Genomic DNA, 27,260 nt, shown 5'->3' on the forward strand with positions numbered 1-27,260 from the left:
CAGTGCAGTGCTTTTGCAATGCTGACTATTAGTCAATTTCAGCATTTATTATGAGTTCCAGGGAAGACTATGCTAAGTTCTCCCTCCACTCTTGTTTGCAAGGCTCAGGAACCTTTCCTTAGGAGGAAAAAGTATCAACATGCCTCACAGTAAAAGGAGTATTTTTCTTTGGAAAAAGGACTTGTGGTTTCTTTGCTTCCCTGTTAGGATCATCTACTGCCCTAGCTGACCGGGATAGGTCTGGTATAAAGCAAATACAATAAGGGAAACAGATAAGCAAAGAACTTCAAAAGGAAGAGGTGCACCTTTGAGGGCACGGAGGAGCGTTTTAGGCATTGTTGTAACAAGGGGAATCCTAGAACTTAAGTTATTTGTAAGGATATACAGAGCAGAGCACTGTCATTCCATCCTCCTTTCTTTGAAGTAGGAGAAATGCCAATGATGGAAGGAAACAATCTAGGAAGCCTGGACCAAAGACAGTTTAAAAAAAAGACAACACATCAAGTGGTGACTACAACAACCTAACCAGCCACAGAGTAATGATTCACTTTGTGGTAGCTGTGAGCACTCAGCACTTTACCAGGCACTAATCACGTCAAGTGCAGGACATCCCATGTCAAGGTATCATCTGCCCACTAAACAGTCAGCCCTTGCAAATATTCTAGGAGAACCCTGAGTTGTTTTAAAACGTTTGCTTTCAAAAGACCCTCTGGTTTTGTGACCAATGCAAACATTCCGATTTCCCTGGGGTCACACAGTGAATCAGCGGCAGAGCCAGAAATAGAATTTAATGGCCAGATTCCCGGCTGGTGTGAGTTGTGGAGCAGATGTCACATGGATCAGAAGCAAGTAAAGTTGAGATGAACACCTCCCCTTCCTCCCAAGCTAAAGAGCTACAGTTCACATAGGTCTAGCTTTCAGCAAAAAAGTCAATGGGTTTTAAAAAAAAATAGATTAAATGTTTATATATAGACATACATACCCCAAAGTTCTAATCTTTTTATTCTTATCTATGAAATGGATATAAATCTCTCAGGCTTCAGGGCACAAGCCAACTTCTAAGTGATGGGAGTCAGGAAGAAACTTCCTCTCTAGGCAGATTATTCCACAGTTCTCTACTATGGGGTACTGACCCTGGTGGGAGATGGGATCCTGGACTAGATGGATCATTGGTGTGATGCATTATGGCAATTGCTAAATGTTCCCACTCTGGATGTTGCATAATTCAGTACACCTGTTCACATTCCTGCCCAATTGACTCTTCACTCCTAATCCTACTCTATCTTAAATGGTAATGTCCCCATTACCACAGCATCTAGGAACCAAAGGTTTCAGAAAACAATGAGCACCCTCCCAGTGAAAATCAGCATCCCTTAAGCTGTCCCAAGGCAAGCACCCCACTAACTGAGGCATTTCAAATCACTAGTCACTTTTGAAAGTCTCGGCCCAATTCTCAAGCCCCAGCCTAGCCTCCATTAACACCGGCCCCCCTCAAACTCAAGTCCATAGCTAAGACCTCACTGTACATCACTGTTTACATTAACAAAACAGTCAAAACGCCGAGAATCCCATTAGAAGAAGAAAAAAACCACAGAGATGCAAACTAATTATAAACAGGTGTGCACTGAAATGGAGTGCAGTTATAAAGGCTTGAGCCATGTATGCAATGCATTAAATTAGGAGTGCAAGGCTCTTCAGCCTTACTTCTATTAAAAGGGAAACAAATTGTAATTTACATGTTACTGCATTCCACCAGGACAACAGGCAGCATGTCATCTATCTCATTTGAAATTGCACCATGTTAGGCCAGTGATGAGGAAAGGAAGGTGGGGGGAGGGGGAAGGAAGGGGAGGGAGGGAGGAAGGAAAAGTTTAAAAAAAAAAAAAGAAATCTGCCTCAGCAAAAGTTTTCATTAAAATTTTAGACAAATGATCTCTGTGTCCTTCTCCCATGCTGCCTGGGGCTCCATGCTATTTCTATGCAAATAACAACCTCGTGGTTTATATCTTATTATTTCCACCGGAGCTGCAGCGACATGACCCGAGACGTGTGCGAGGTAGACAGAGAAAGAGAGAGAGAGAGAAAGGGAGAGAGAAAGAAAGAGAGAGAGATGGAGTGGGTGCTTGCTGAAGTGTGAAAAAATATTGTCAGGAGTGAGCGGCAAGAACAAAAAAAAAATTGCAGGGATAACGTGTTTATTTCAGCCCTTCTCCCCATGTGAACTGGCACCTTTTAAAATTCATTGGGCATCAGGCGATCATGCACAATCCATCTGCTTTCACTTTATCATTTGCATTTCATGCCTCCTGGCTTTTGATGTGCTGATACTTTGATGCAGTCAGGAGATGCGCATTATCATTATTTCAATTTTCAGGGGGGTCAATGCGCTCAACACACACACGCACACACACGGAATAAAATGTCATTTCCACCTCCCCACTGCCTGCTTATGCTCAATGGGGAAGACAAAAGGGGGTACAGAAAAGACATGGTCCTGGAACCCCCACACATAGCATCCTTCCCAATTTATACCATCGTATGAGTCTGGGCTGTAAATGAAGGCAGATTCATCATGATGCGGGAGGGGAGGGATAAAGAGAAGCTGTGGTACAGTTTCCTTTTTCACATCTGGTAGGCGAAGAGGTTGATAGCATCCTTAATGAATCTGCACAAAATCTGGTGTCTTATGGTGATTTGACTCCATACTTAAAGAGCACTGACACGGACATAGCAAAGCAGCCAGCACATGATTAGATAACCTCCAGAACTGATCATTCCCTTCAGCTAAAAATGATAATGCATTTCAGTCCATTGTCTAAGTTACAGGCTGCAGCCTGCTTTTGGCAGCTAGACCTTTCCCTCTACAACCCTTGGGGCTGGCTTTACCTAATTAAAACGAACAAGATCAGCAACAGATGAGGTAGTATGTTTTATTTTTCACAATTTTTTTTTTAAATGAAAAAGATCCCAGTGTTTTGTAGCAAGAATCAAATGAAACAACCTTCCAGACAAAAATGCTGCTTCTCTGGAAGCCAAGACACTTTCATGTCTGTGGGAATCTCCATATGCAGCTTATTACCCAAGAAGCAAAGTGAACATTTAAAGCCAGAAGAGGAAGACGACATTTTGAAAACTCTGTGTGTGTGTGTACATATGAAAGTGCACGTAAGTAACTGTTATCACCTACAAAAACACTAGCATGTAAGTTAGTACTGTAAATTCCATCCCAAATCTCCAGGAATATGTGGCTGATAGTTGACAGCAAAAAGACGAAGGATTACTTGCATTTGACTATGTTGGAAAATTTTCACTCCCAGCTGTAATGCAAAGCAGCAGTGTCTTTTTAATCTAACTAGGTTCTTACGTTGGTGTCAGTAACCAATGTATGTGAGCACCTAAATTCCGTAATCACTAGCTCTCCCGACTGGAGCAAGGGATGACGTAAATCTTTTATTGTAACTCTGATAAGGAAATGCTTTGTTTTTGCTCCAGAGGGCACTCCTCAATCCAGCCATCCCACATAAGTAGCATCAGTAAGTCTCACTTGCTTATCACCGAAAGCCAAAACTAAAACTGATACAAAGATCCTTCTAGAGTTTTATATAAGCAAAGATCGAAACAAACAGGATACTTCATGCCAAGGAGTAGTTTCTTCACTGCTACAAGGGAAGATCCTGTTTAATCAGTCTTTGGCTAATGGGCGCATGGCCTACCAGCCAAAGGAAAATTCAAATGAATTCTCCCTCTGGAATTCAAGGGCAAACTGTTTCTCTCCTCTGCACATAAGAAGTGGGATACTGAGCATAAATCTGAAACAGCCACTGCTCTGGTGGTACAGTGATCTAAGAGAATTAGCCTTTGACTCTTAGTTCAAACCCTGTTTAAAATCTCAAGTGGAATGGGTTTGGTCATCTCAGTTTAAGCCCCAGCAGACATTTATCCGTGTCCCACGTAGCTCACACACACAGCTGTCCCTGTTCAAGAGGTGCATGACTGGAACAGCAGAGATAGGAGAATCAGGATCATAGTTATCAGGGAGTCACACTACTCCAAATTCAGGTGTGAGTCTAGATTCCAAGCCTCCCAAAAGTCAGGAGTTTTCAGATACATGGTTTAGTTTCAGGTACAACTTTCCTATTGCCAGAGCTGGCGGGACCCACTGGAGTGGAGGAACAAAGGGAGACACTGAACTACCAAGTGTTCAGCTAACACGGTGATGGGTGCAGTATAAGAACCTAGATAGCCCTCATCATCTATTCTGTTCTAAGTGCATTAGCAGTGCTAGAACCAGGCAACATATGACACTTCAGTGAGCACCAAATTTGCTCATCTTTTTAAAAAGGATCTTAAAAGCACCCCTCGCTCCTCCACTGGTGTGCCTGTGAAAGGGCTTGCTCAAGCTGGAGTGTCCCAGAGGTGACAGGAACACAGCTTAATTCTCCGCAGAGCCCTCTTTATTCAGTGCAATTATCCAATGAGAGACTATTTTCCTTGTAGTGGCCATTATTTGCCAGACACGCCTTGAAACACTGAAACGCAGCTTGTGCTCAAGCATCCAAGCACAAAGCTGCACAATGGAGACACACACTCAGGCCTGCGCAATCCTCACATCCATGTAAACAAAGCCCTTGACGGGAGGAACAATGGCAGAGTGGCCAGGGCTCATACTGGGTTATGGGCTGGGAGTTGGGGGGGTCATGATATTAATGGAGCTGGGACAGCAGGGAAGGACAATCATCTCTCTTGGGAAGAAACATGAGCCATTTCGTGCAGTGGAAGTGAATACGTTTCCTTGGAGCTTAAAGTTTTAAAAAAATACACTAAAATAACTGAGATGCCCAACTGTCCCATCCCTTTAATAATAATCATTATTAACGCAGTCCCTCCCACGTGAACATGCTAAAGCACTCCATCCATATTTACACAACACCCTGGGGAAGGGGATTAAGGGTGACTGGGACCCACACCTTCCAAAATGTCGCTCCTCCAAACTAAGAGAACCCTGGAAACATTCTACCTTCTGAAAAGGCCCTACTGACCCAGCTGTCCATCCCAACTTCCTTTCCAAACTCTCAAGAATTTGAGCTACCCAGTAAGCGAGGCTGGCTAGCACAGCCCAGCATGTGAGGTGATGATTCAACAATCATCACATCACATGTACAGGGTTCACCTGCTCCTCCATGACTGGGCCCTCTTGATCAAGGGACTCAGTCTCAGGACCTTCCCCTAAAGTACCTTGGGGTGGGGGGACGACGGGGGGGGACACGGATGCCTAATGTATCAGTTATATAACATAGGCAACCTAGCATGAGCCCACTGAAGTCAATGGAAGACTGAATACAAAGCCTTTCAAAATGGGTCAGTATCTCTTTGACCATCATAGTCACTGGTACATTATGTCTGATTTTTTTATCCACTGGGTCATCCTTGTAAAAAATCACCATGGGTTTCAATTAAACAAAAAATTGCGCAAATGGACTAACTCTATGAACAGAAAAAAAAAAAAAAAACACAAAAACAGGAGAGGTTTGCAAACTTCCAACTATTACATTTCCTCAGCCCTACTGGGGGGGGGGGACGCATTTTAAACACAGCTGTTCTTTTTCAACATTCTGTCCACTGTGCGCACCCAGACAGCAGCCAAGAACAGACTCACAAGCAAGTCAGCGAGAGAGAAAACCTGCGCTAGAGCCCACACCAAACAGGAGCCGCCATGGAGCAGAATGCTGTCTGGGGAAAACATGGACTGGATTCAGGCAGACAATGGCAACATTAGATTCGACTCTGGTCTGGGGAGGACACATTCTCTCAGCGCAAGTACAGCATCATTCCTATAAATCACATTCGATTTTATTTTCTTTACGTGAATTTAGGTGCAAAAGTGACAGTCCTGGAGATTGAACTCCTCTAGCCACAAAACAGGGGCAGTATAGGCAGAAGTAGTGCAAGCATCCTGCATACTGCCCCATCGCTCAGCTCTGGACCGGAGGCACTGTCCATAGGATTGAGAAGGGAATTCAGTCTCCCTGATCCATACAGTCTGTGGCTTTTCTGCAGACAAGAAATGGGCCAAACCATGCCAATCGTAGAGGGCGTGGGTTGTGCAAGAAAAGGTTTGTCCCACAGAAACACGCATTCATTTCACACAGTCAACACCAAAGAGCATGATCAAAATTGAATTCTGATGCATGGAACTTACTTTGTTGAGGGCTCCAGCTCCAGTCAGGATGATATGGGAGTTCTCTACTTGGATAGTCCTCTGTCCTAACCGGACAAGATAGGCCCCAATTCCAATTGCCCGACATGTTACCTAAAAATACAAATCAAATTTGCATCATATCCTATTGTACCTCCAAAAATGCATCGACCCAAGCAGTCTGGTGCATTTACTTCAGGCCCCTGTGTAATCTGTGGCCACAGAATCTACCTCTTACTGCAGAACTGTGCTCCAGAACCTAAGCTTTCATTTAAAATGAATGATGAATGTGTTTTATAAAACAAAATAAAATAAAGCAATAGCTTGTTAATTGAACAGACCACTAAGTCAAACTAGAGCTGCTTTGCTTTTCAAATGCATTTAAAAACGTACTCTGAAATGCACCTCACGGTTTCAAAAAGAAAACATTTTAGCAGCCAGATCCTCCACTGCTGTTAATTGGTATAGCTCCACTAAATCCACGGGAATATGCCAATTTACATCAGCTGTTGGTCTGACCCTAGATGTACGTTCCGAACTCCACTGTCAAATTTTCAGCTGAAATAGGAGATGAAGTTGCAAGAAGAGAAAGCAGTTGGGGATTACCAGGTTGATGGTGATAATATCCTCATAGGCTAATGATGATTCTCCTGCAATCATCCCAGATCCGCGGAGGTTCTCCACGCCAAGTCCTTCTTCCTTCCCAATAATATCAGTTATCTTATACCTGAGGGGGAGACATACAGACTTTGAGACACAAGATCCAATGGATTTGCTAAACCAATTCACTGCTAAGAATGTGGAAAATGACTAAATATCATTAAGGCTGCAAACAGTAGTGTGCAGAAACTGGCCAGGATTTATATACCAGCTCAACCCACTGCCTTGCGGAACACCAAGGAACAGGCCTACACACGGACAGCCAAAGCAGCACCATAGGGAAGAAATGCTGACTGAGCTACACAAAAGAGCGACCTCGCTGGGGGCAGGTGCTGCCTGCTGCCGAGAATAGACGTGTATGTGGGAAATTGAACCTTTTGGAAAGTACAATTCTGCAGCTGCACCCCATGCCATAGAATGAAAATGGGTTAAAAATTCACTTGAGTGGGTTCTCTTGTCACTACTAAGTGTTTCCAACTGAGAAGGCACTTCCCTTACTCAGACTGTAAACTCTTTGGGGGCAGGACCATCTTAGTGCTTTGTGTTTATACAGTGCCTAGCACATTGGGGCCCTGCTCCATGATAGGGGCTTCTAAGCACTCATGTAATACAAAAAATATTAGGTCTACTACATTTGATAAGGCATTTCAAGATACAACATTTTATCCTGTTCTAGTTCTACAATCCATATGTAATAATGGGGCAAAATGTGTTGTGAGACTGGGCACTACAGGATGCCCTGGTGCCTAGAGAAGAGAAAACAGACAAAGAAGTGACAGGTATCCCTCATACATATCCAAAATGAACCAGAATTAGACCCAACAGTTTACCTGGATTCTCCTTCGTCCTCCACATGCTCACAATGAACTGAGTTCAGGGCACTGACTTTCTTATAATCTTGAGGAGTTAGGTACAAGTATTTATAACCCTGTGGGGACAAATAATTAGTTTTACTCATTCTCATCAATTAATCCCTCCTGTGGCCCCACCCAAAAAAAAGAAACCTTTCCAAGAGATATATTTACCCAGAAGGGGTAATAATAGGGGGTTTTCAGCACCTGCAACTTCAGCTGAGGTCAAGGATGCCCAGAACCTCTGAAAATCGGGCCTGAATTCATCCTTGGTGTAACTCTGCTAATTAGTGAGCCAGTGCCAAGGCTGACTTTGGGCCTAAATGTCTGGCAGAGCTTTAGCTCGCCTCTGTGAAGAGGGACTGGCTACTGTAAATATAAGACTAGCCTGTGGAACATCCCATAGTTCTGCTACTGCCTCCAAGATCGAGCACCTACTTACTTTATAAGGGTCATCGGGGTCTTCCCAGGCAACATGAAACATGTGACGAATCTCCTCAGCCAAACCAATCCTTGCTCCACTGTTAGCAGCCACATAAATTCGTGGGATACCTTCCGTGCGAGCAAGTTCAGACGCCCTCAGGAACAGCAGGTCCTCTTGGGGCCCAAAGGATCCTATTCGGTATGTAATGTCATTGCCAATGACTATGATATCACGGCCATCTGGGCACTCGGGGCTCTTGAGGGTAATTTTCCAAGCCACCATGCCAATCTGGGGTCACACAAAGGGGGGGAGCAAGTTTCAATATAAATATTCCAATACTCATAGATGGAAATCATGCATCGTATGGGAGGACCCACAAAGAACAGCACTGTGGACACGCGATCTCAATAAAGGTTCCCAATCTGCATTCTTCACTGAGAGTATTGCTGGAGTAAGGACTGCAAAACCAGTCCTCCACTTGCTACCACGGCCACTGGAACACATTTCCCTGTGTTGCTGCATTCTTCCCACCCAAGACCGTCAGTAGCATTGTTTCTCCCTTTACCATCTATTCTAGATAATCCATTCAGGGATTTACCATAGCTCCAAGACACATCCTGCAAGATTCTTCTCTCTTCTCGCTGAGTTTATTCAGTGTCACAGAGGACACAGGGTTAGTTGAAGCATTCTGTTTCAGTGCGGTTTGTTTACAGGAGTCCCTGCCATCTCTTCAGGGCCACCCAGTCAATCACATTTCAGAATGACTCCTGGTCTATAACACTCATTGGCTCCTTTCCATCTCTCGTTGCCCTTTGCTTTAATCCCTTTATTTCACAACTCTCTCTACTTTTGATTTCCCCCCTGCTCCTGCATTTCTTTGTCTCGGTCCCCTTGCTTTCTACAGATACCGGTGCAGCTCTTTCGCCTTCAGCCTGACTTTGCAAGCTCACCTGTATAAGTAATGTGTTTTTATTGAGTATTTTTTTTTTTTTCTTTAAATCACCAGATGATCTCTCCTGGTCCTGCCTAATGGAGATGAGCAACTTCTGGAGCCTGCATCTCTCTCGCCTCTTAGCCTCTGTGTATAATCGCACTGGGGAGCTGGCCATCAAGGAGCGCCATTAACAGATGTAAATAGCAGCCTAGCCCTGAAAGCCACATGCTTCACCCAGTCTCGGCTGGCCCAAGGATTGTAAGCTGAGTACACATTCCTCAAGCCAATTGCACATCCACTGCAATCAGTATTGCAGTATTGGGATTCTGAGCATTATGAACTAGAAGGGGGGTGGGATGGGGGGGGAGAGAGAAGTAGCAGATAGATATGTGTGTTTAATACAAATCAAAATGGGCACAATACACAGACAAGATCCAATCAACATCTGCAATAAGATACACTGTAATAGTTTCATAAAAAAAAAAGCCCAACAGAGCAATTAATCAAAGGATCATTGGAGAAAATGCAGGCAGCTATCCAAAACCATCAGAGCTATCTGACAGCTCCTTTCCCTTCTCCTCCCTTTCAATAGCTGGGATCGCAGGCGAACAGAAAGTTGGAGCTTTCTGTGCACCTTCCTATGGGCTCCATTTCATTCACTTATTTTAACTGATACGGCACTGGGGGTGGGAGGTGGGTAATTATGTTGTTGTTTCTGAATATTTGCTGATGTACAAGTAAGTTTCAGCATCAAACTGCAGAGTGTTTAGAGGCAAGAGATATGCATCAGTTGCAGAGACAGGAGCATAAACCCCAAAAGGTCAGCTGGATGTTTTGCTCAAATACCAACCTTGTTGCTAAATTAATGGAAAGCCTTAATGCTATACAACAAGTCGCTGCAGCTGCTGACCACCGCAAAGACCTCTGAGCCTCAGCAAAGACAACAAGGATCACATGGACAACTTACTAGGAGCCCAAAGGGCAAGCTTATTGATCGAAAATAAATCCAGGCAGCCATAGCATTTCCCTTTTCAATTTCAGCAGCAACCACGTCCACCCCCAAACCTTGCAACTTATCATCTTTGTCCTCCTGGCCTCACCATTACAGGGAGAGTGGTCATGGGCTGAATTTAAGTACCTCAGGATCTGGCACTTAGGATGGGCACACTTCCTATAAATCATCATCATCATCAAAATGAGTAAGCACTGAGTTAAAGACTTCAGGATTAGCCCAAAGATGCTGTGGGCTGCCCAAGAAGGCATCCCTCTCACAGGTAGTTTAATTTAAAAACACAAGTTTGGCCATAGATCAGTTCAATCCTCCATTATATTTCAGACAGTAAAAAAAAAAAATCCTTATTTCCTAATTAATATGATAACTAAAAACTTGAAGTGGGCACTTCGCAAAAAGTTCTGAGGCCAGCCTCCATGCCAAATAAGGCAGAAATCCCAGTTTTAACTCTGGGGAGATATTTGCCCAGACTCCCTTGTGTTTTCTTTTCCTAAAAATGGCACACACATTGGACTGTAAACTTCTTCCAAGAGAAGACACATGAAATACTAATATTTTGCACAGATATCTACCCTCATGTAACAAACCACGGCTGCCCTGGCTACAACCAGACTAAGGTCATTAGCAGGGATGAAACCTGGAATCTTAAGCACCAACACACAAGCACAAAACCACGTAAGCTACAGGAGCTGCTTTGTTAGCTTTCAGTAAGACTAGGTCCTTAATCCTCCCTGTGGCCAGTCAAAAGAGGGAAACAGGATCACACACACTATGGCTCATAATGTGCTTTGCAAAGATAAGATATTACTATCCTCAGTTTACAGATGGGTAAGCTGAGGCGCAGAGGAATTAATTAATTGTCTTGCTCCTAGTCTCTCAGTGGTCCAATGTCAGAGTCAGCTTCCAACCAAGAGTCCTAACTGTCAAGTCCCATGCTGCCTCCCTGGATGTAAGATCAACTCAGTAATTTCTGTATGTTAGAACAGACGCCTCCATACTCAAAATACTTCCTACCAATACAAAGCAACTCAGAACAGAAGCACTGGATTTGCTTCCCAACCTGGGGTTCTGAATCTGTAATGCCCGTCCTTACCTCAAATTCTCTTTGCCCCATGGCTGTAGAGTATTAGAGTAGCGTTATATAACTAGGTCACAATGAATTTTCATATCCAAGTCACTATATATACTCTTGAAAATAGTTTTGTAATGAAAAAAAGTCAGAAACAAACATATGCTATAAAAAAGCACAAACGTGCCACTATACTATTTCACGTCTCTTTTTGATTCCCCAACACATACGGTCATCAGTGTTAGCTGGCTAATAATAAAAAACACAGGGGATAGCCAAGGATTTTTTTTCTTTGAAAGGTTCATATGCTGTTTAAATTTATGGGTAGGAGGGGAGAGCTTTCTATTTTAGAGAAAAAAAATGTGGTTTTTAACTTAACGGCAGCACGCCAAAAAGGGAGAGTTCACAGGTTAATTAGGCAGGCTGAGCTAATCACCTAAGAGCGCTGTCAGAACAATTATGGGGTGATGGCGAGGGGTGGTGGTTTAAAAATAGGATCTTGAAAACAGCCACAGCAGTTTGGAAGTGCTTGTCTTGCCACACTTCGATCCCCAGCACACGCAGCACCAGGAAGAGAGAGAGAGAGAGAGAGAGAGAAGGCGCGGATGGGGTTGAATAAAAACAAGAACCGTCTTATTTAACTGTTTTTATGTTGGTGAAATGATTTGTGCCACAGTATTTCCATAAGAAGTGGGGCCATTATTCTTCTGTAGAAACACATTTGGTTTGAAAAGTATCACTGGACAGAACGTGAAAATCAAACCAGATGAATTATTCACAGCCTCCGATCAGAAGTGATCATTATTTCTGGTGCTCCGAACTGTGATTAGGATGCAGTGCTTAGATGTCATTTGCTCCCTGAGTAACACCAGCAATGCAGAATACCATTACACATGTATATTACATGCACACGTTTTCTATATATAATTTTATACACACCCTCTCCCAGGAGATCTTGGCTTAATGTAACCGTTAGCAGGTAGTAAAAACGTGATATTAACTAATGTTCACTTTCATGATGCTAAAATGTCATTAGTTTGACACACAGTGTCAACACTAATCATGACCTAAAATTAACACCAAAATTGACTTCAACATTAATTGTGCTATCAAAGTGAACAGTAATACACACACTGATTCAGTTACAAATTGACTGCCAGTGGCAGTCAGAGCTGTTGACAACAGATACCAAAGGGAACGGGAAGAAACTAGGATTCCATTCTCTCACAGTAGCACAGCAGACACAAGAAGTGATGGGACATGGATGCAAATGGTAGGGACCTTGGGGGGACGCTGCAAGACCCTTTCTACCATGTTCAGTAATTCCTCAAGAAAACGTAGTTGACACAAAATCTAATGTAAACTAGAACAGCTTGCTATTCATCAGCATTGGCGTTTATGAGCCATGGCAATCATGTTATTTCACTATTTCTCTCAGCACAAGGATGACGTTCGATCACGTGAACTTTTTACCATGCTTAATTTTAATTTATTTGATTTTTAAATTCAGAAACCTGGACATGGCTCTCTGAAAATGTCCCTACCAGGGCTAAGAGTTTTTTTAAAAGTTTGCTGACAAACAACAGACAGCACTTCCCTCTTAGAGTCTTCATGGTTACACAAATCACACCTCATCTTCCATTCTACTATGCGCGTGTGTGCACACGCGTTTCATATGCACATCTATACGTGCGTGTACAGATGTGTATTTTACGTATTCTACATCATATCATACAAAATCTATACCAAAACCGAAATTTAAAGATTTCAAAGTCAAGCTCTCAAAAGTTAGGAAATACCAGAATAAACGTTACCCATGCAACCTTTTCATTCTTCCTCCTCGTGCAGCTATATCGTGATGCGGTTCTTAATTACATCACCACATATTTTTTCCCCATGCAACCTCTGCCTCACTCCAGCCAGAACCAGTGTCTATTGACTCCAGTGGGTGCTGGAACAGGCCTTCAGGATGGATACTGAACGTGGCATGATTGTCTGTTGTTTTTTCAACAACAAGACTGAAGGGGAAAATAACCCACAGAAATTGCACTGCGTGCAACCATGATCCCCTACATGGGTCAGCAACAGCATCTCCAACTTCTGGCCCACAAAACAGACTTCTACTGCTTGAGCTAAAAAATAAATGTCAGCAGTAATAGGTCGGTCTTTCTTCCTTTCTCTCTAGAGAGAGAGAGGGGTTTGGTTTTTTTTAATATACATATACATATGTATGTGTGGGAGAGGAGGTTTAAGTATAAAACTTTGCAAAACTAACCTTACAGGAAGGGCAGCACAGAAAAACACATTTTTTTCTTCTGTATTTTTGAATAGCATTAAGCATTGCCCAGAGTAGAGCTTGACTGTATAAAATTATCTTAACCACTGGAAAAAGTCTGTTTTTCAACACTGGTAACTCAAAAATGGCTGAATTGATTTTCTTACATACTTCCAAAAATTAACTTCCTGGTTAAGACCAAACATGAGAAGTTCCAGCTCAAAAATACATTTTAGTAGGTTATAACCATCTGAAAATTGATGTTTAGAATGCAAAGCTTTCAACCCTTAAACTATTAGCACTGCTCTCTCTCACACACACACCCACCCACCCAGACATACACACACCCCTTTTATAAAAGGAGGGTTACAGAAGTTACTATTGTCTATGATGCTGTGTGTGAGAAATAGCATGCTGAAGTAATTGACCAGCATGGAGGATTAACCGACCTTGGCAATCTGAGTTATGAGGCCTCTCCTTTTAACAACATGAACTGCCGTTGAAAGGTGCGGTTTTGTGCTCAAAATCCCATATTCCAGTGTCACCTGCATGCGTCCCACCATTCATTATAATCCTAACATGGACTTTAAAAAGACCCACTAAATAGGTCTACTCTTCACACCCGTTATTAATTTACAGACACATTAAATGTTCCAGGCATATAAAAAGGGAAAGAAAAAAAAAAAAATTTGCTTTCACCAACACTCAGGAAGTTTGTTCTTTTAAATTCATGTGTCCTACTCCACATTTCGAGGCACTTTCATCACTCAGTAAAATGGCATCTACAGTTCTCAACAAAAAAATCTGTTCCATTCTGGTCCTTACGCTATTAGCGCCAGGTATCCAAGCACCGATGAGGCCTAAGGCATTCTGCGACAGGAGGCTCACCTAATGAAACTGAACTAGACTTGTTTCCAATGAGTACAGTACAAAGAGTTGCCCAGGTTCCCTGTCTACAACCTCCAAGAGCCTTTATAGAGGGTTTGTTCCCAAATCTTATCAAGGGGAGGAGCTCTGAAACACAAAGAATTGCAGCGATTGTCATAAAACAAATGGGGGTGGGGAGGAGAGGGTGAATGTAAACACACAGAGACAAACTTATTCCATTCCCCTTCCAGCCCTGTGCTATTTTACAGACCTTGTAATCACGCAACCCAACACATTCTTTCATGTTTACTATACGTGTTCAAGCTCTGAGGTTTTAATACCCTAAACCCTGTCATAAGAAAGGGTAATGCAAGGCAACAAAATAGAATCCACAGAGCATAAAAACAGTTTAACCGTTAAGCCTTCCCTGCACGAAATTCATTAGCTATCCCTCTGTTGCACCAAACACCACATGGTGCTGCTGCACAGGGGTTCCTCTAGCCCTTTACTTAGTTCAGTCCTGTAAAACACCTGGCCAAACTTTCCCACATGCAATGGAAAGGACGCTGGCAACTGCTTCACAAAATTAGAGATTTCAATTAGAGACTGTGTATCAAGCTCAGGTTACTGTGAAGGAAAAACTGTGACACCTAGTGTCAAGAGGGAAAAATGACATTGTCTTCCATGTACATTTCCATGTGATCTGGCTGGAGAACTGGGGGTGGGGCAGCACCAGGGGTGTCCCAGTTAGATCCATTATCTCCTTGTCTTGGAGAGCCAAATTCACTGCTGTCATAAGGGGGCACAACTCCACTGACTGAGGGCGGTGGTGAATTTGGGTAAAAGTTTATAAAATGCTTTAGTGAAACAGAAGCATGCCCCTGTTTAAAAATGAGCAGTGAAACCTCTTAACAGCATGAAGAGTGACCTGATGGCCCACAAAAACAATCACCTTTTTAATGGTGGGATTTCATATAATTTTTTGGATAGTTTGAGAACTGCTGATCTAAGGGAAGGAGAAGGCCTCCCCAGGGAGGTGTGGGAATTGGGGAAGGGGGCACGCGAGCTGTGCGCTTTTTTTTTTTTTGGGGGGGGCGGGGGAGGAAGAGAAGCTCTGGCTGTCAGCCCTGGGTGGCTGGGGCACATGCAGAAGGGCCATGCACACCTGGGAGGCGGACAGCCAGAGCCCTGCCACTCCGGGGTTGACAGCTAGAGCCCCGCCATCCAGGCTAGGGCTCTTTCCCCCATCCTCCAATCTCTCTCTGTGAGGCAGCCAAGGCTCGAGCATCTCCTTCTCCCCCCTCTCCCCCACTTGGAGGCAGCGTGGCTCCGGCTGTCAGCTCCGGTCTTTAGACTCAATATAGGACTCCTTGATGAGACTGGAAGGAGGTGACTGATATAACTCCCCAGTTAAGACTATCAACTCTAAACTATAGGCCAGACTTTAAGAAGAGCTACTCAATGAAAGACACATTTTTAAATGTTCTCTCAATGGAAGCCGCTGGATCCTTTCGAAAATCCTGTAAAAAAATCTCCCTGTGCTAACACACCATTGTCTGGCACTGCTAGGGTCATCCACCTTCTAACAGGACAACATACTTATCGAATCATATTAGAGATTCGTGTTACAGTTTCAGCCGTGGCAGTTAAACTTCTAGGGTAGACAGTCTGTAAGAGAGCAATGGTCAGCCATACACCCACATATAAACATGCAAAGTTCTCCATAAAACCACATCAATCTGTATTCCAAGCGTGCATGGTTCGGAGCACCTCCAGCCCCCGCTGCTGCCAAAGGGACACCCCCGACCCCCAGAACACCCTCTGCAGAAACTCTTCAGCACCTTGCTGGACTGAACTTTGAACAGTCCAGACTTTTTTTTTTTTTTTTTTTTAAGTGAAGATACAAACTAGCAGGAGTTAGTTTAAAAAACTTGTGGTGGAATGTAAACAAACTTATCAACTGTCTGAACTTAAAACCTTCACTAGCTGAGAGATTTTTGTTTGTAAATTTTTGCAACGCAATATTTTTCTTTTCAATCATGCAATGTTTTTATTTAAACTTACAAATTTCAGTGCCATGTGTCTATCCATGTTAGGGCCTGATTCTGAGGCATCCTGAGCATCCACCTAACTAGCACTTAGTTTTTGACATGTTCCCATTTGTGACTTTTGTCCCATAGACTGTCACAGTCTTAGCTCCAACTTGCCAGGCAATATGGTGGAATTATTGCTGGCTGCTATGACTTTATTCTCCATGTGCTAGACCTTCTTCGGCTCTCCTACATACACATTTTCTGCCATTAACAAACCTGTATTAGCAAATTAGCTCCAAAAGAGTTTTGAATTTTATGCTGTTGTGAATTTAGTGCCAGTCTATTTAAATCCTGGGAGGGTGGGTGGAGCCTAGCAGAACAAAAGGCACACACCTCTCAGGTTTAGGAGGGGCCACAGAACCCTGAACTTAACTGATTATTGGGGACAAAAATGAACAAATAGAGATGGGGGTGCAGGTCACAGGGTCAAAATGAGGAATCCAGAGAAAGGGACACTGAGAAGAAAACAAAGTCCACTTCTCCAAGAAGTCATTCAAAGAGTCAGTGGACACCACTCAGAACTTTGTCTGGATGTCTGAATGGAAAAATGACTTCAGAAAGGCACCACTGTCTTGAAAGCTCCGGAGATTAACAGTTTCTGTGTAGCCAGAGAACAGGTACAGCCCGGCCAGCAGCAATGCAACCTCCCCCACACTACCCTACACCAAGACATCTCATCCCCAGGCCAGCAGGAACAACTCTAGGAATGAGTGCTGAGCTCCATCTCATAGTCCATTAAGTCCTTGACCTTTTTGTTGAGTCTGCCAGCAAGGGAGAGAATTACTGTCAAACGTGGTGGAGATTTTTGTGATGTGGTTATCTATCCACTGAGATCTGGACTGAGACCACCAAATGTCTCCCAAACCAGCTATCCAATGGTTGTGACTTTCAGTCATTGCCAACATGGCTTGGTTGCAAACTGACTAACTTGAGAAGAAAGACTCTTTCCCATCACCAATCACGCAGAAACAAATAAAGCTGTTTTATAAAGCTGTGGGGCTGAGGAAAATTTACCTTCGCAGCCTTATTTAGACATTTTCTGGGGTTCGAGAAGGAAAATAAAAATTGAAATTTATGTCAGGCCCTAATAGTACTCCTCATCCTCCCTCCACTTTTACTCATTTCAACCAACTTTTAAATTCAACTCAGACTTTGCCCCCAAGTTAACAGAAGGGAAAAAAAGCATCCGCCTTCACCATGATAGCATATCACCTCGCTTCAATGACATCCTCTGCTTGCGTGGCACGGCAATGTAACACCTAGCACTGATACAGTAATCACAGCGTCTAAGGTTTGTGATTTTTTTGTTTTTACAAATTTTAAACTAATTAATCCTCACAATACCCTGAGCTACGGCAGTACTATCCTATTTTACCAGCGAAGAAAGTGAGACCCAGACAATAAGGGCCCAATGACAAGGACCTAAGAGGTCTAACTTCCACGTGGTGCTCGCTCCTTTAGCCACATTGCCTTCCATTCACGATTCACTATGCAACAAGTCTTATCAACTTTATCATTTTAAAGGAGAGTGCGTTTATGTTAATGTATCCTCTCACATGCGTTCAGACAAGTTTGGAGAACAAAAGAAATGTATTTGGTGAAAAGATGGCTAATTCTCAAATGTGTCTGAAACAAGGAGCAGAACCAGTTAAAAATGTTGTATTTTCCTCTCTTCTGTGTCTCCTGGACAATGCCTACCTAAAACCAGAACCACAAGCTTCTCCCACAAAGGTGGGTGACAGCAAGGACCCTTTGTTCCTGGTAGGTAACAGTCTGCATAATTTCTGTGCAGCATCTGTGGGACTTCTCTTATTTGTGAGAAAAGCAGCATGGATCTATTTACTGCCTCTCCTTTTTAAACACGCCTGTCAGCTTGGTTTTATCCAGGTTGCCTTTTCCATTCCAGAGATGAAGCTGAAGAATCAAACCTCAACTGTCCCTCCTCCCCTCCCACTTGCCATCTTCCTGGGTGTGAGGAGCTTGAGTGCAGGCTTGTGACAAATCTGTTTCCTCAGCTAAAACAAATTAAACCGTAAAAGCCTAAAGTCAGCTCTCCCTGATACAGTGAATGCAGCACAGAGGAATGCATCTGTTCGACAGCTTGTCATCACTTGAGTGTCACCTGTCCTTCAGACTTTTGACTGCTGAAACCCCTTCCTTAGATTGGCCACTTCTCCAGTGAAGGTGCCCTATTGCGTCCCCTTGGCTGCTAGTAACAGAATAAGATACCAACGCCTCAAACCTCATTTTCACTGTACATTGTCCTACTGTAACTAATCTGTTAGAGAACTGGCTTGGCTGACATAGTTTACAAGCTGCCCAGAGCATTAGCCACAAACCTCTCTGGGAAAGGAGAGAAATGGAGTCTTCAGTCTCTCTCTCTGCTTCAATTGAGACAGAGAGCATGCACCGGAAGATTCTGGACTGGGCTACTCCCTCGTGCAAACTCAATGGAGTCACCGAGACGCGTCTCAGAATGTGGCCACATACTTCCATTCTCAATCATCTTCAAAGCATCTGGACAGCAAAAGGTGGGGACAAACGCTCCAAATACCGTCTCCGGGTTGACTGAATTCTTGCCTTATTTTCAAACAACTCAACGTATAGCGTAAAAGCATCATACAGATGAGTTTTAACCAGGGCATTATTTGTATAGCAACCGCAGGACTCTCCGTGCTGCTATGTCACTTGTTTCCACACAAGGCACAACTAAGTCTTTCAAGGGTTAAAAAAACTACTAATTTTTTTTTGGTCTTTGGGTACAGAATCTCGTATAATAAGACTATTTGTATTCATACTGGCAGAGTAAACACTACATGTTCATGCCCAGGCAGCTCTATGCTTGTAATTTCAGCAAGAACAGAGCTCTGTCCCTCAGGGACTTCGCTATTCCCCCAGTCTCCACCCACTCAAACACAGAACGAGAACAGAGAGAAATGCGGACAGAAAGAGAAAGATCATGGCAAGAGGCTCCGCACAGCACTGTGGCCGTGGACTTCTGGGCAAAAAAAAAAATAAAAAAACCCAAAACACAAAATTAACCAAAAAAAAAAAAATCTCATTTGGGGTTTTAATTACATTAGTGAAACCAGTCTTCCTGTATGCCCAGCAGCAGCGGAAAAAACCTCCTTACATCTTCATTTATTGACTGGGTTTGACTCAAAAATTCAGATTCAAAGCCTTTTCCTGACAAAGGGCTTATAAAGAGAGATGCAGTAAACATTGCTGCAAACCTCTGTTGAACTTCTTTGTTTCCTTGTTGGAATAACCTACTATCTCCTCCCAATGGTTTTGATATAGGAACGAGACTCTTGCCAGTCTTAAGTTTACATATCTGGTTAAAGGGATACTGTTAGTTTAACAATCATATAAAAAAAATGAATGCAACTACCATCTTAGATTGTTTAAAATTAGAAAACTGAAGATATATATTTACTTTTCGCACTTCACTTAATTTGGACAATGAAAATGAACTGGTCAGTTTCATGCTTGTACTAGTTAATTGCACTTTCCGGTTAGCACAACCCTGCAATCTCTGGGTTGCAAAAGTCACCACCACCACCAGCAGCAGGTCATGAGAGGAGTCTGGACTTCCAACATCTCAGCACAGATTTGACCTAAGAGTAACTCCATTAGGCTAGTAGCAGTAGTACACTCCTGTTCTCTAGAGGACCAGTCACTAGAGGGCGATGTTGCACACACTTGGCCAGTTTATTACCCAAACACTGCAGGGGAATGTTTAAATAGAAGATATATAAAATTAGTTCTCCCTCTTTTTTTTTTTTTTTAAGTGAACAAAAACATATCTATTTAGCTTTGTACAAAAAATTTTAAAATATAAACTCTAGCTACCAGAAATACTTGAACTGTGCCCCTTTTGATTATGAAGGGAAAAATATAGCTTTAGCACAAATTTGAAACTAAACCATAACTTCCTATGGAGGTTAAAGTTCTGATTGTATGGAAGGTATTCATTGTCAATGAGAGAAAAAAAATCTCTCATTTTCAAGAGAAAGATTCCCCCCCTGAAAGAAGCACAAGTAGCTTTTGAGCCTGGATTGGTACATTTTCAAATCCAGTCTATAACCACAAGGTATTCCTGATGAGAAGGGGGGGGGGGGGGGGGAGTAGTTTTAGAAAGTAACTTGCCTCATTTCCTCCTGGCAGCCTGTTCATATGCACCAGCTGACCTTGATCATCCAATACTAGTTCAGTATACGTTAGCATATCAGAAGGCAACGGCAGCGTTGGCAGCAATGCATATTCACTCATAGAATCCCAGAGTTTAATCAGAGACTGTAAGGATGAAGAGAGAAGTTTTTGTTAAGACTGACTCTAATCACTGTGGTGGCTGATGTCCACACTACCCTTCTGTCAGCGATGTGCAGGAACTCTAGCTACGTGGCTTTCTTGTCAACTTCATGGCTCCAGCATGGAGTTTCACGGCTCCAGCTGCTAGGCTCCTTGGATGAGCAACGAGGGCAACCTTTGCTGGTACAAAACTCTAGAAACACACCCATGAGACCTGCCAAGGAAGATTTACCTGCCGGAACATCTCAGGGATGTCATAGATATACGTCGTCCCTAAAGACTGTGCCTGGAATCTCTTGGACTGGAGCAGGTCTTTTGTCACATATGGGGTGTTGATCAGCATGCCATGAAGTGGTCCCTGTTTATCGCCGTACGCCTGGAACATAATCTGCAGCAGAAAACATGACCAGCGTAAAGAAAGGCAACCTGAGATCCAACAACCAGATTAGCTCAGGGGAGATGTCCCCATCAGAATCCATACTTTATTGAATACACTTCAACAGGGTATGCTAGTTTGAATGGACTTGCTTGTGTTCCCTCAAAAGATGGCAATGCCCACACATCTCACAGTGACCTGTTCCAACACCCACTACCACCCTATTCAGGCAGGGCTGGGCCTTTACTGTACAACTCTGTACATCACTGACTTATTACAACAATATCACACTGGTAGGAAAGAGTACATGGCCATAAATCGGCATGCAGAGAAGACTGACCATCCATAACTTTGGTGATTTCGCATTCACCAGCATCTCCTTTGACAGCGTGACTCTGTGGACTGAGTATGAGAATATCCCATGACAGCAGTGAGAGAATCGCTATTATTTATGTCGCTGAATAGCATAAATACAGTACAGTGTAAGTACAGTAGCTAAACACCATTCATATCTCTGCTGATTGATCGTGGAAGCTAGTTCAAGACTTGCCATATGTCATTTGGCTTGAAGTTTTGATATTACACATTTAAAATATTCTCCCAGAGCAGTGACATGAGTTTTCAGCTGCCATACTTCATGGTGCTTTACAGTCCACTCAGTCAGGACTCACTTAAATAGGGAGGGCCCACTATGATGGGGCATCACCAAAGGAATTGATCCATTGGAAATCCCAAACGAAAATCCATTTCAACTAATGATATTGAGCTGCAAGGAGTGCTGCTTAACTGGGACAACATTAGACTAAGCCCTGCTTAATAGGGACGCATTTGGCTGAAGCCAAATGATTAAGCTGTTCTTAACAGAATTATCATAAAATTTGATATTCCAAGCTCCAGTTCCTTTATACAGATGTTGCTGGATAAAGATTAAAAGAAGAAGGGGGGGTGGGGTGGGGGCGGTGGGGAGAGAGTTTTGAAACAGAGATGGAATTCAGTAAATAGTATTGATTTTTGTGGTTTTTGTCAATATAATATTTTACATCATTCTTAAGTCTTTACGGGTTGTTTTGTCTTTTAAAAATAGCTTCTTTGGCAGGAGAGCTATTTAATCAGAAAAACAAGTGCCTACCGTCGTGCAGTAATCAAGAGGCTTTTACTGTATTTGGGGCTCAATCCGACTCCCACTGGAGTCAGTGAGAGACTTTTAGTTGATTCACGGGGAGTTGGATTGGGCCATTCAGGAAGTAGTGTTTCTAGCGGGTAGAGCACAGGACTGGGGAACAGGAGACCTGGTTCCACTCCTGACTTCACCAGAGAAGCCAAAGGTAAATTATCGATCTAGGTTTCCACACTACTACAGTCATCATAGCATCCAAGCACCAGGTGCACTTGCTTGTATGCAGCAATGGATCCTGAACTCTTCCAACAAACCTCTTGGGATGCCAAAGCCACTAATGCTATAACAAAACAGGGAAACTTGTTTGGGTGTGATCTTGGCTTAAACCAGAGTTCCTACTTGGGCTGAAAAAGGGGAGCCAGGGATTCACTATCTAAGTTTAATCTCTTTAGAACCATACAAGGGCGAAATCTAAAAGAATTCTGTTAGATAAAGATTAAAAAAAAAAAGTTAAGAACAAACAAACATTTACCAAAAACATTAACATCTCATGATGCCATCTTAGTTTTACAAGAACAGATCTGCCTTAAATTTATTGTGAAAGTTAATTAAAACCATCCCTTGTCCCTAGAATGTTTTGATTGAAACATTTAAATTTACTCTGAAAAAAACCATCAAATATTGTGAAAATTACAAAAAGATTCTCCTCCCTTCCCCCCAACGTAACATTTTAAAAAAGAAAATCCATGCCTTATGGGGATATTTTTCTGACCATCTCACCAGAAACAGAACGCAAAAGGAAATGTCACATTGGCAAATGGCTAACAAAACTTAAATTTTAAGCTGAGCCACTGCAGATTAACAATGTCTTTTTCTTTTCCCTGGTCCATTCAAAAATATGTAAACATTATCTATACTAGGATCTCTAGACCAGGAGAGACTGCATGGCCAAGCAGCTTGCAGGAAAGATTTAGAAAAAGGAAAAATGGTGACTCAGCACATTGTATTCGACACAAACACTGTCCAAAGGATTTATTCTGTTGCTACTGCTACATGGCAGAGATGTTACTGCAGTCAGAATATAAACTTATTTCTATATTTTAATATTTTTCATTTCCAAGATCCACATTTTAATAAACAGTTAAGTGCCTTAGTAGAATACGAGTAAGCCATACACAAACAAAGATTAGTACATACACAACCCTCATGTTAAAGTCCTATCCAGTTTAATAAATATGACTACAGTAAGGTTCTCCAGAAATTTCACATGGGCCCCTAGGAGTTATTCATTGTTCCTACAGAAGAGAACGAGATCCTTTCTATGGATTTCTTGAACCATCCTGCATAAGCGTACAGCAGGGATATAATTTTCTATTAAATTCTACAGGATAGTTCCAATAGTGTATACAAAGATGATATTTTCTAATTCCAAAGGACTTTTCCATAAGGGAAAAGAGGTGTTTACATGAACAAAGCAAGTTGTATGCAAATGGCTAGACTACATACCGCCGCATGACACAGTTATGTGTTTTACACACTCACGTGCCTATTTGATGAGTCATTACAAAGCTATGTTACCTCTCTCTAGAATCACAATTCTTTATTTACTGAAACAATAATAAATCACTTCGGTATTTGGATCAGGCTTACGAATCAACAAACAAAAACCCTCCCAAAGACCACATTCTGTAGTACTCGCTTCCAGGCCTGCACGAGCTGTACCTGTGCTGTCCTGGAGTCCGTCACCTCCTTGTACAAGCTGATGTCCAAGTAATAGCCAGATTCGTTGGTCAGGAAGAGACGGATGGGAATTGCCTTTCCAGTTGGCGTCAAACGAATGTTAATTTTCAGCTCTGCTTGGAGGACGCGGAGCTTCCAAAGGCGGCTTCCATAGCGCATCACCATGCTCCGCACAGACTCTTCAATCTTAGTACACAGAGAACAGTGAGTTTGCACCGCCATTCTGCTGTGGATATATCCACCCCTTTATTATTCCTCCTTACTACGCTGGACCCTACCCACACATGGGGAATGGCTCATTTCCCTGAGGCCAGCATTCAGAATTTCAGGATAACCTAAGTGTGGGCTAATAAGGCTTCCCGCCCACCTCTTCAATTGCCACCACTTTCCTTTCTTTCCTCTCCCCTCCATTTATACTCTATACTGCAGGAGCAGCAAGAATGCAGTACAGACCTTACACCCGCTGATAGCTCCTTCTGAGGCTGGAATGATGCTTCCACTCAGCAAGAGCACTAAAGTCCCTAAGCAGGCGGTGAGCGTCATTTTACCATGCTTCCAGTCTCCCTCTGGATCAAAACGAGAGACACCACAATTTGGGAATCCCTGGTTATGTACCACTGGTGACGCAGGAGCTTAATGTTTCACCAACTCACTTTACAACCGTGTTTTAAAAATACATAAACCAATAAAATTTGGGAACGGCAGAGAGCCTAAAGGTTAGTCTTTTACGCACTAGCAATATCACAGTGCAGTGGGCCCACTGCGCCCCCTCGATTGAATTTTCTTCTCTCACCTACTGCAAACATTTCTCATAGCTGAGAATTATGAGATGCACGAAAGCACTCAGAGTGGTAAACAGTTAAGTCACATTTATATGCACAATAACCATGTTTCATTGCACGTACAGTACAGTGCCTTAAATCAACAAAGCAATTACCACTCTGAGCTTGTTCCTGGGCTGTTTTATTAAACTTTATAATATATTCCTGTTGGTAAATAGCGCATATTAAAGTAAGGCAATTTGTAAGCAGTTTCTAATATTCTCTCCAAAATCCTCTTTTCCAAGGCTGTTCGGGGGCAGTCAGTGCTGCAAACTCACGGGCTGATTAGGAGACTACTGAACATTTCCATTCCTGCTGAAGTCCCTGGGCACCGTGATGTTCAGCACCTCTGAAAATGAGACCTGTAGTGCCTCTGGGAAACTAGGGCAAGTGCCTATGACCACTTTAATTAAAGGGCTTGTAAACCTGTCCCCGCCGTCTAGGCTAATCAATGCCATTATTCCCCTAAGTGTTATTCAATCTCATATTCCTTGGGAGCGATATTCACTATTGGCTCTTCCCAGAGTCTCAATTTTTACACGGCTTCCAACAGAAAAGAAAAATTACTCCAGAATATTAGAATACCTAATATGACCCCCACACACACACCATTACCACTTTCAGTGTAGAATACAGATTTCCTCTGCTTTCCCTACGAAACAGCAGGTGGAATTTGTATATTACACAATCTTTGATGGCTGGTACTCTAACTTAAGACCTACAGAACACTCCATTCCAGTGAGATTCATCCAAGGAGTAACAGGCAGCTGAGAAGTGGAGGACATGTACCTTAGACGGATCCATGATGACAGTAGGCACAAAGTTTAAGAAGATGTGGTTGCAGTCAGTGCGCACATTGGTGTTATTAAAGGCCACCTCCAGCTCATCCATGGCTTCCAAAAGCAAGCGTTCCCCTTCATTCTGCAGATACTCAAAGGAGGCCTCCTACAGGAGATTGCCAAAAGGTTATTTACTTTCCGCTAGCCTTCCCTCAGCCCCAAACACAGGTTCATTAGGCTGCAAAAGACCATAGCAGAATCTGACACAGAAAAAAGGTGAAATCCATTTCAGTGCGCTGTACAACTCTCCAGCATACCCGAGTCTTCCTTCCAAAGACATTGATGATGGTGCCTGGTTCAGATATCTGGTCAAACTGTGCTCTCCGTTACACCAGCATAAATCTGGAGTAACTCCAGTGGAGTTACTATGGATTTGACACTCCACCTACAGTCTGAACCTGGACACTTGAAATGTTAGGTGCTATCAGACATGAGTCAGAAGCTGTAATATGCCATCCAGTAGAAGGCAGTGAGTTTAGAGTTTACACACACACGAACTTCTGACATATTTTTCACATACAACCTTGGAAATAGACCTCCCACACCAGGAAACCTACCTTGGTAACCAGGTCTGAATGCCTTATAATAGCCCTCACGAAGAACCTGTAGTCTGTCACCTCAGTGCCCACTTCAACTTTAGCTGCTCCCAGGTACAGGTGCATTTTGTGGTTGGCACATGGAATGGCGGTGAGATCAAAGTTTCGCATTCGGTTCAGCTCTAACTGGAAAGCCAGAGCTGGCTCCAGATGACGGTAGATCCTATCTTCTTCAAACTGGAAAGAGAAGAGCACAAAGGGAATAAAAAGGGAAAAGTCAGGTAAGAAGCTTGATCTGGTAAGATGGAGAGAACTGTATAAAAATCTACTGACCTGAGACACTAGTGATGGCTAGCGTTGCCAGTCATAATAGCAGGGTCCCGTGTATTCTGTCATTCTACAGTGATAGAATTTACAACAGATTCTATCCCTAACTGCAAAATTGTACTCCAGACTCAGTTTTTTTGTTGTTGTTGGGGTTGGGTTTTTTTGTTTTGTTTTGTTTTTTTTTGGGGGGGGGGGGGAGGAGAGGAGGGAGACTGACCCAGGGGATGTTTGTGTTTGTTTTGTTTTTTATTAAAAAACATGTTTCTAGCCCTCAGGATTGCAAAGCAAATCTTGAAATGAGTGTAACTGATGCAGCAGTGTCTTCCTGAGTCTGCAGATGGCTTGAAACAACAATTCTTTAGGGTGTGAACTGCCCCATTCATTTCAATGATCCAATTCTGAAACCTCAAGTGTCAACATGGTGAACTGTTTCACTCCTGATCATTTTAGCAGAAACATTCAACTAATATTGATATCCCACAATTGCAAACTGCCTCCCATCTTCAGAGATGCCAAATGCTCCAGCCGACCCTACCTAGCTGTGCAAACCTCCAGCATCAACCCTTTGTTACCACCACAAACATCTTGGGCATGTCGAAAACAGAAAATTTGAGGATAGTGTAAAATAAATAAAGGTCAATACAGAAATAAATAACAACGGGTACACCGCACTGTTCCTATTATGATTTTTCATATTTAATTAATTAGAAAGCTAAAAATTCAATGAAGCTGCCATACAACTTTAGGTCTGATGCACCAGAGCCATTAGTGTTAAGAGGTGCGTATTGAAACTGTCTGCACGTTGAGAGTAG

General features: G+C 42.8%; 1 protein-coding gene across 1 annotated transcript in view; it reads right to left on the reverse strand.

Annotated features, from left to right (window-relative positions):
* The window catches only part of ACACA (acetyl-CoA carboxylase alpha), a 181,818-nt gene that overhangs the window by 69,399 nt on the left and 85,159 nt on the right, over window positions 1-27,260 (reverse strand). The window contains exons 35-43 of the mRNA XM_077836628.1: window positions 26,143-26,358; window positions 25,536-25,691; window positions 23,908-24,111; window positions 20,925-21,080; window positions 20,531-20,677; window positions 8,150-8,419; window positions 7,687-7,784; window positions 6,803-6,923; window positions 6,200-6,310 (exon numbers count right to left, since the gene is read on the reverse strand). Coding sequence (XP_077692754.1) covers window positions 6,200-6,310; window positions 6,803-6,923; window positions 7,687-7,784; window positions 8,150-8,419; window positions 20,531-20,677; window positions 20,925-21,080; window positions 23,908-24,111; window positions 25,536-25,691; window positions 26,143-26,358 — 1,479 coding nt within the window. The remainder of the gene's footprint in view (window positions 1-6,199; window positions 6,311-6,802; window positions 6,924-7,686; window positions 7,785-8,149; window positions 8,420-20,530; window positions 20,678-20,924; window positions 21,081-23,907; window positions 24,112-25,535; window positions 25,692-26,142; window positions 26,359-27,260) is intronic.

Source organism: Eretmochelys imbricata, chromosome 17 (genome assembly GCF_965152235.1).
Source record: "Eretmochelys imbricata isolate rEreImb1 chromosome 17, rEreImb1.hap1, whole genome shotgun sequence".
NCBI lineage: Eukaryota > Metazoa > Chordata > Testudines > Cheloniidae > Eretmochelys > Eretmochelys imbricata.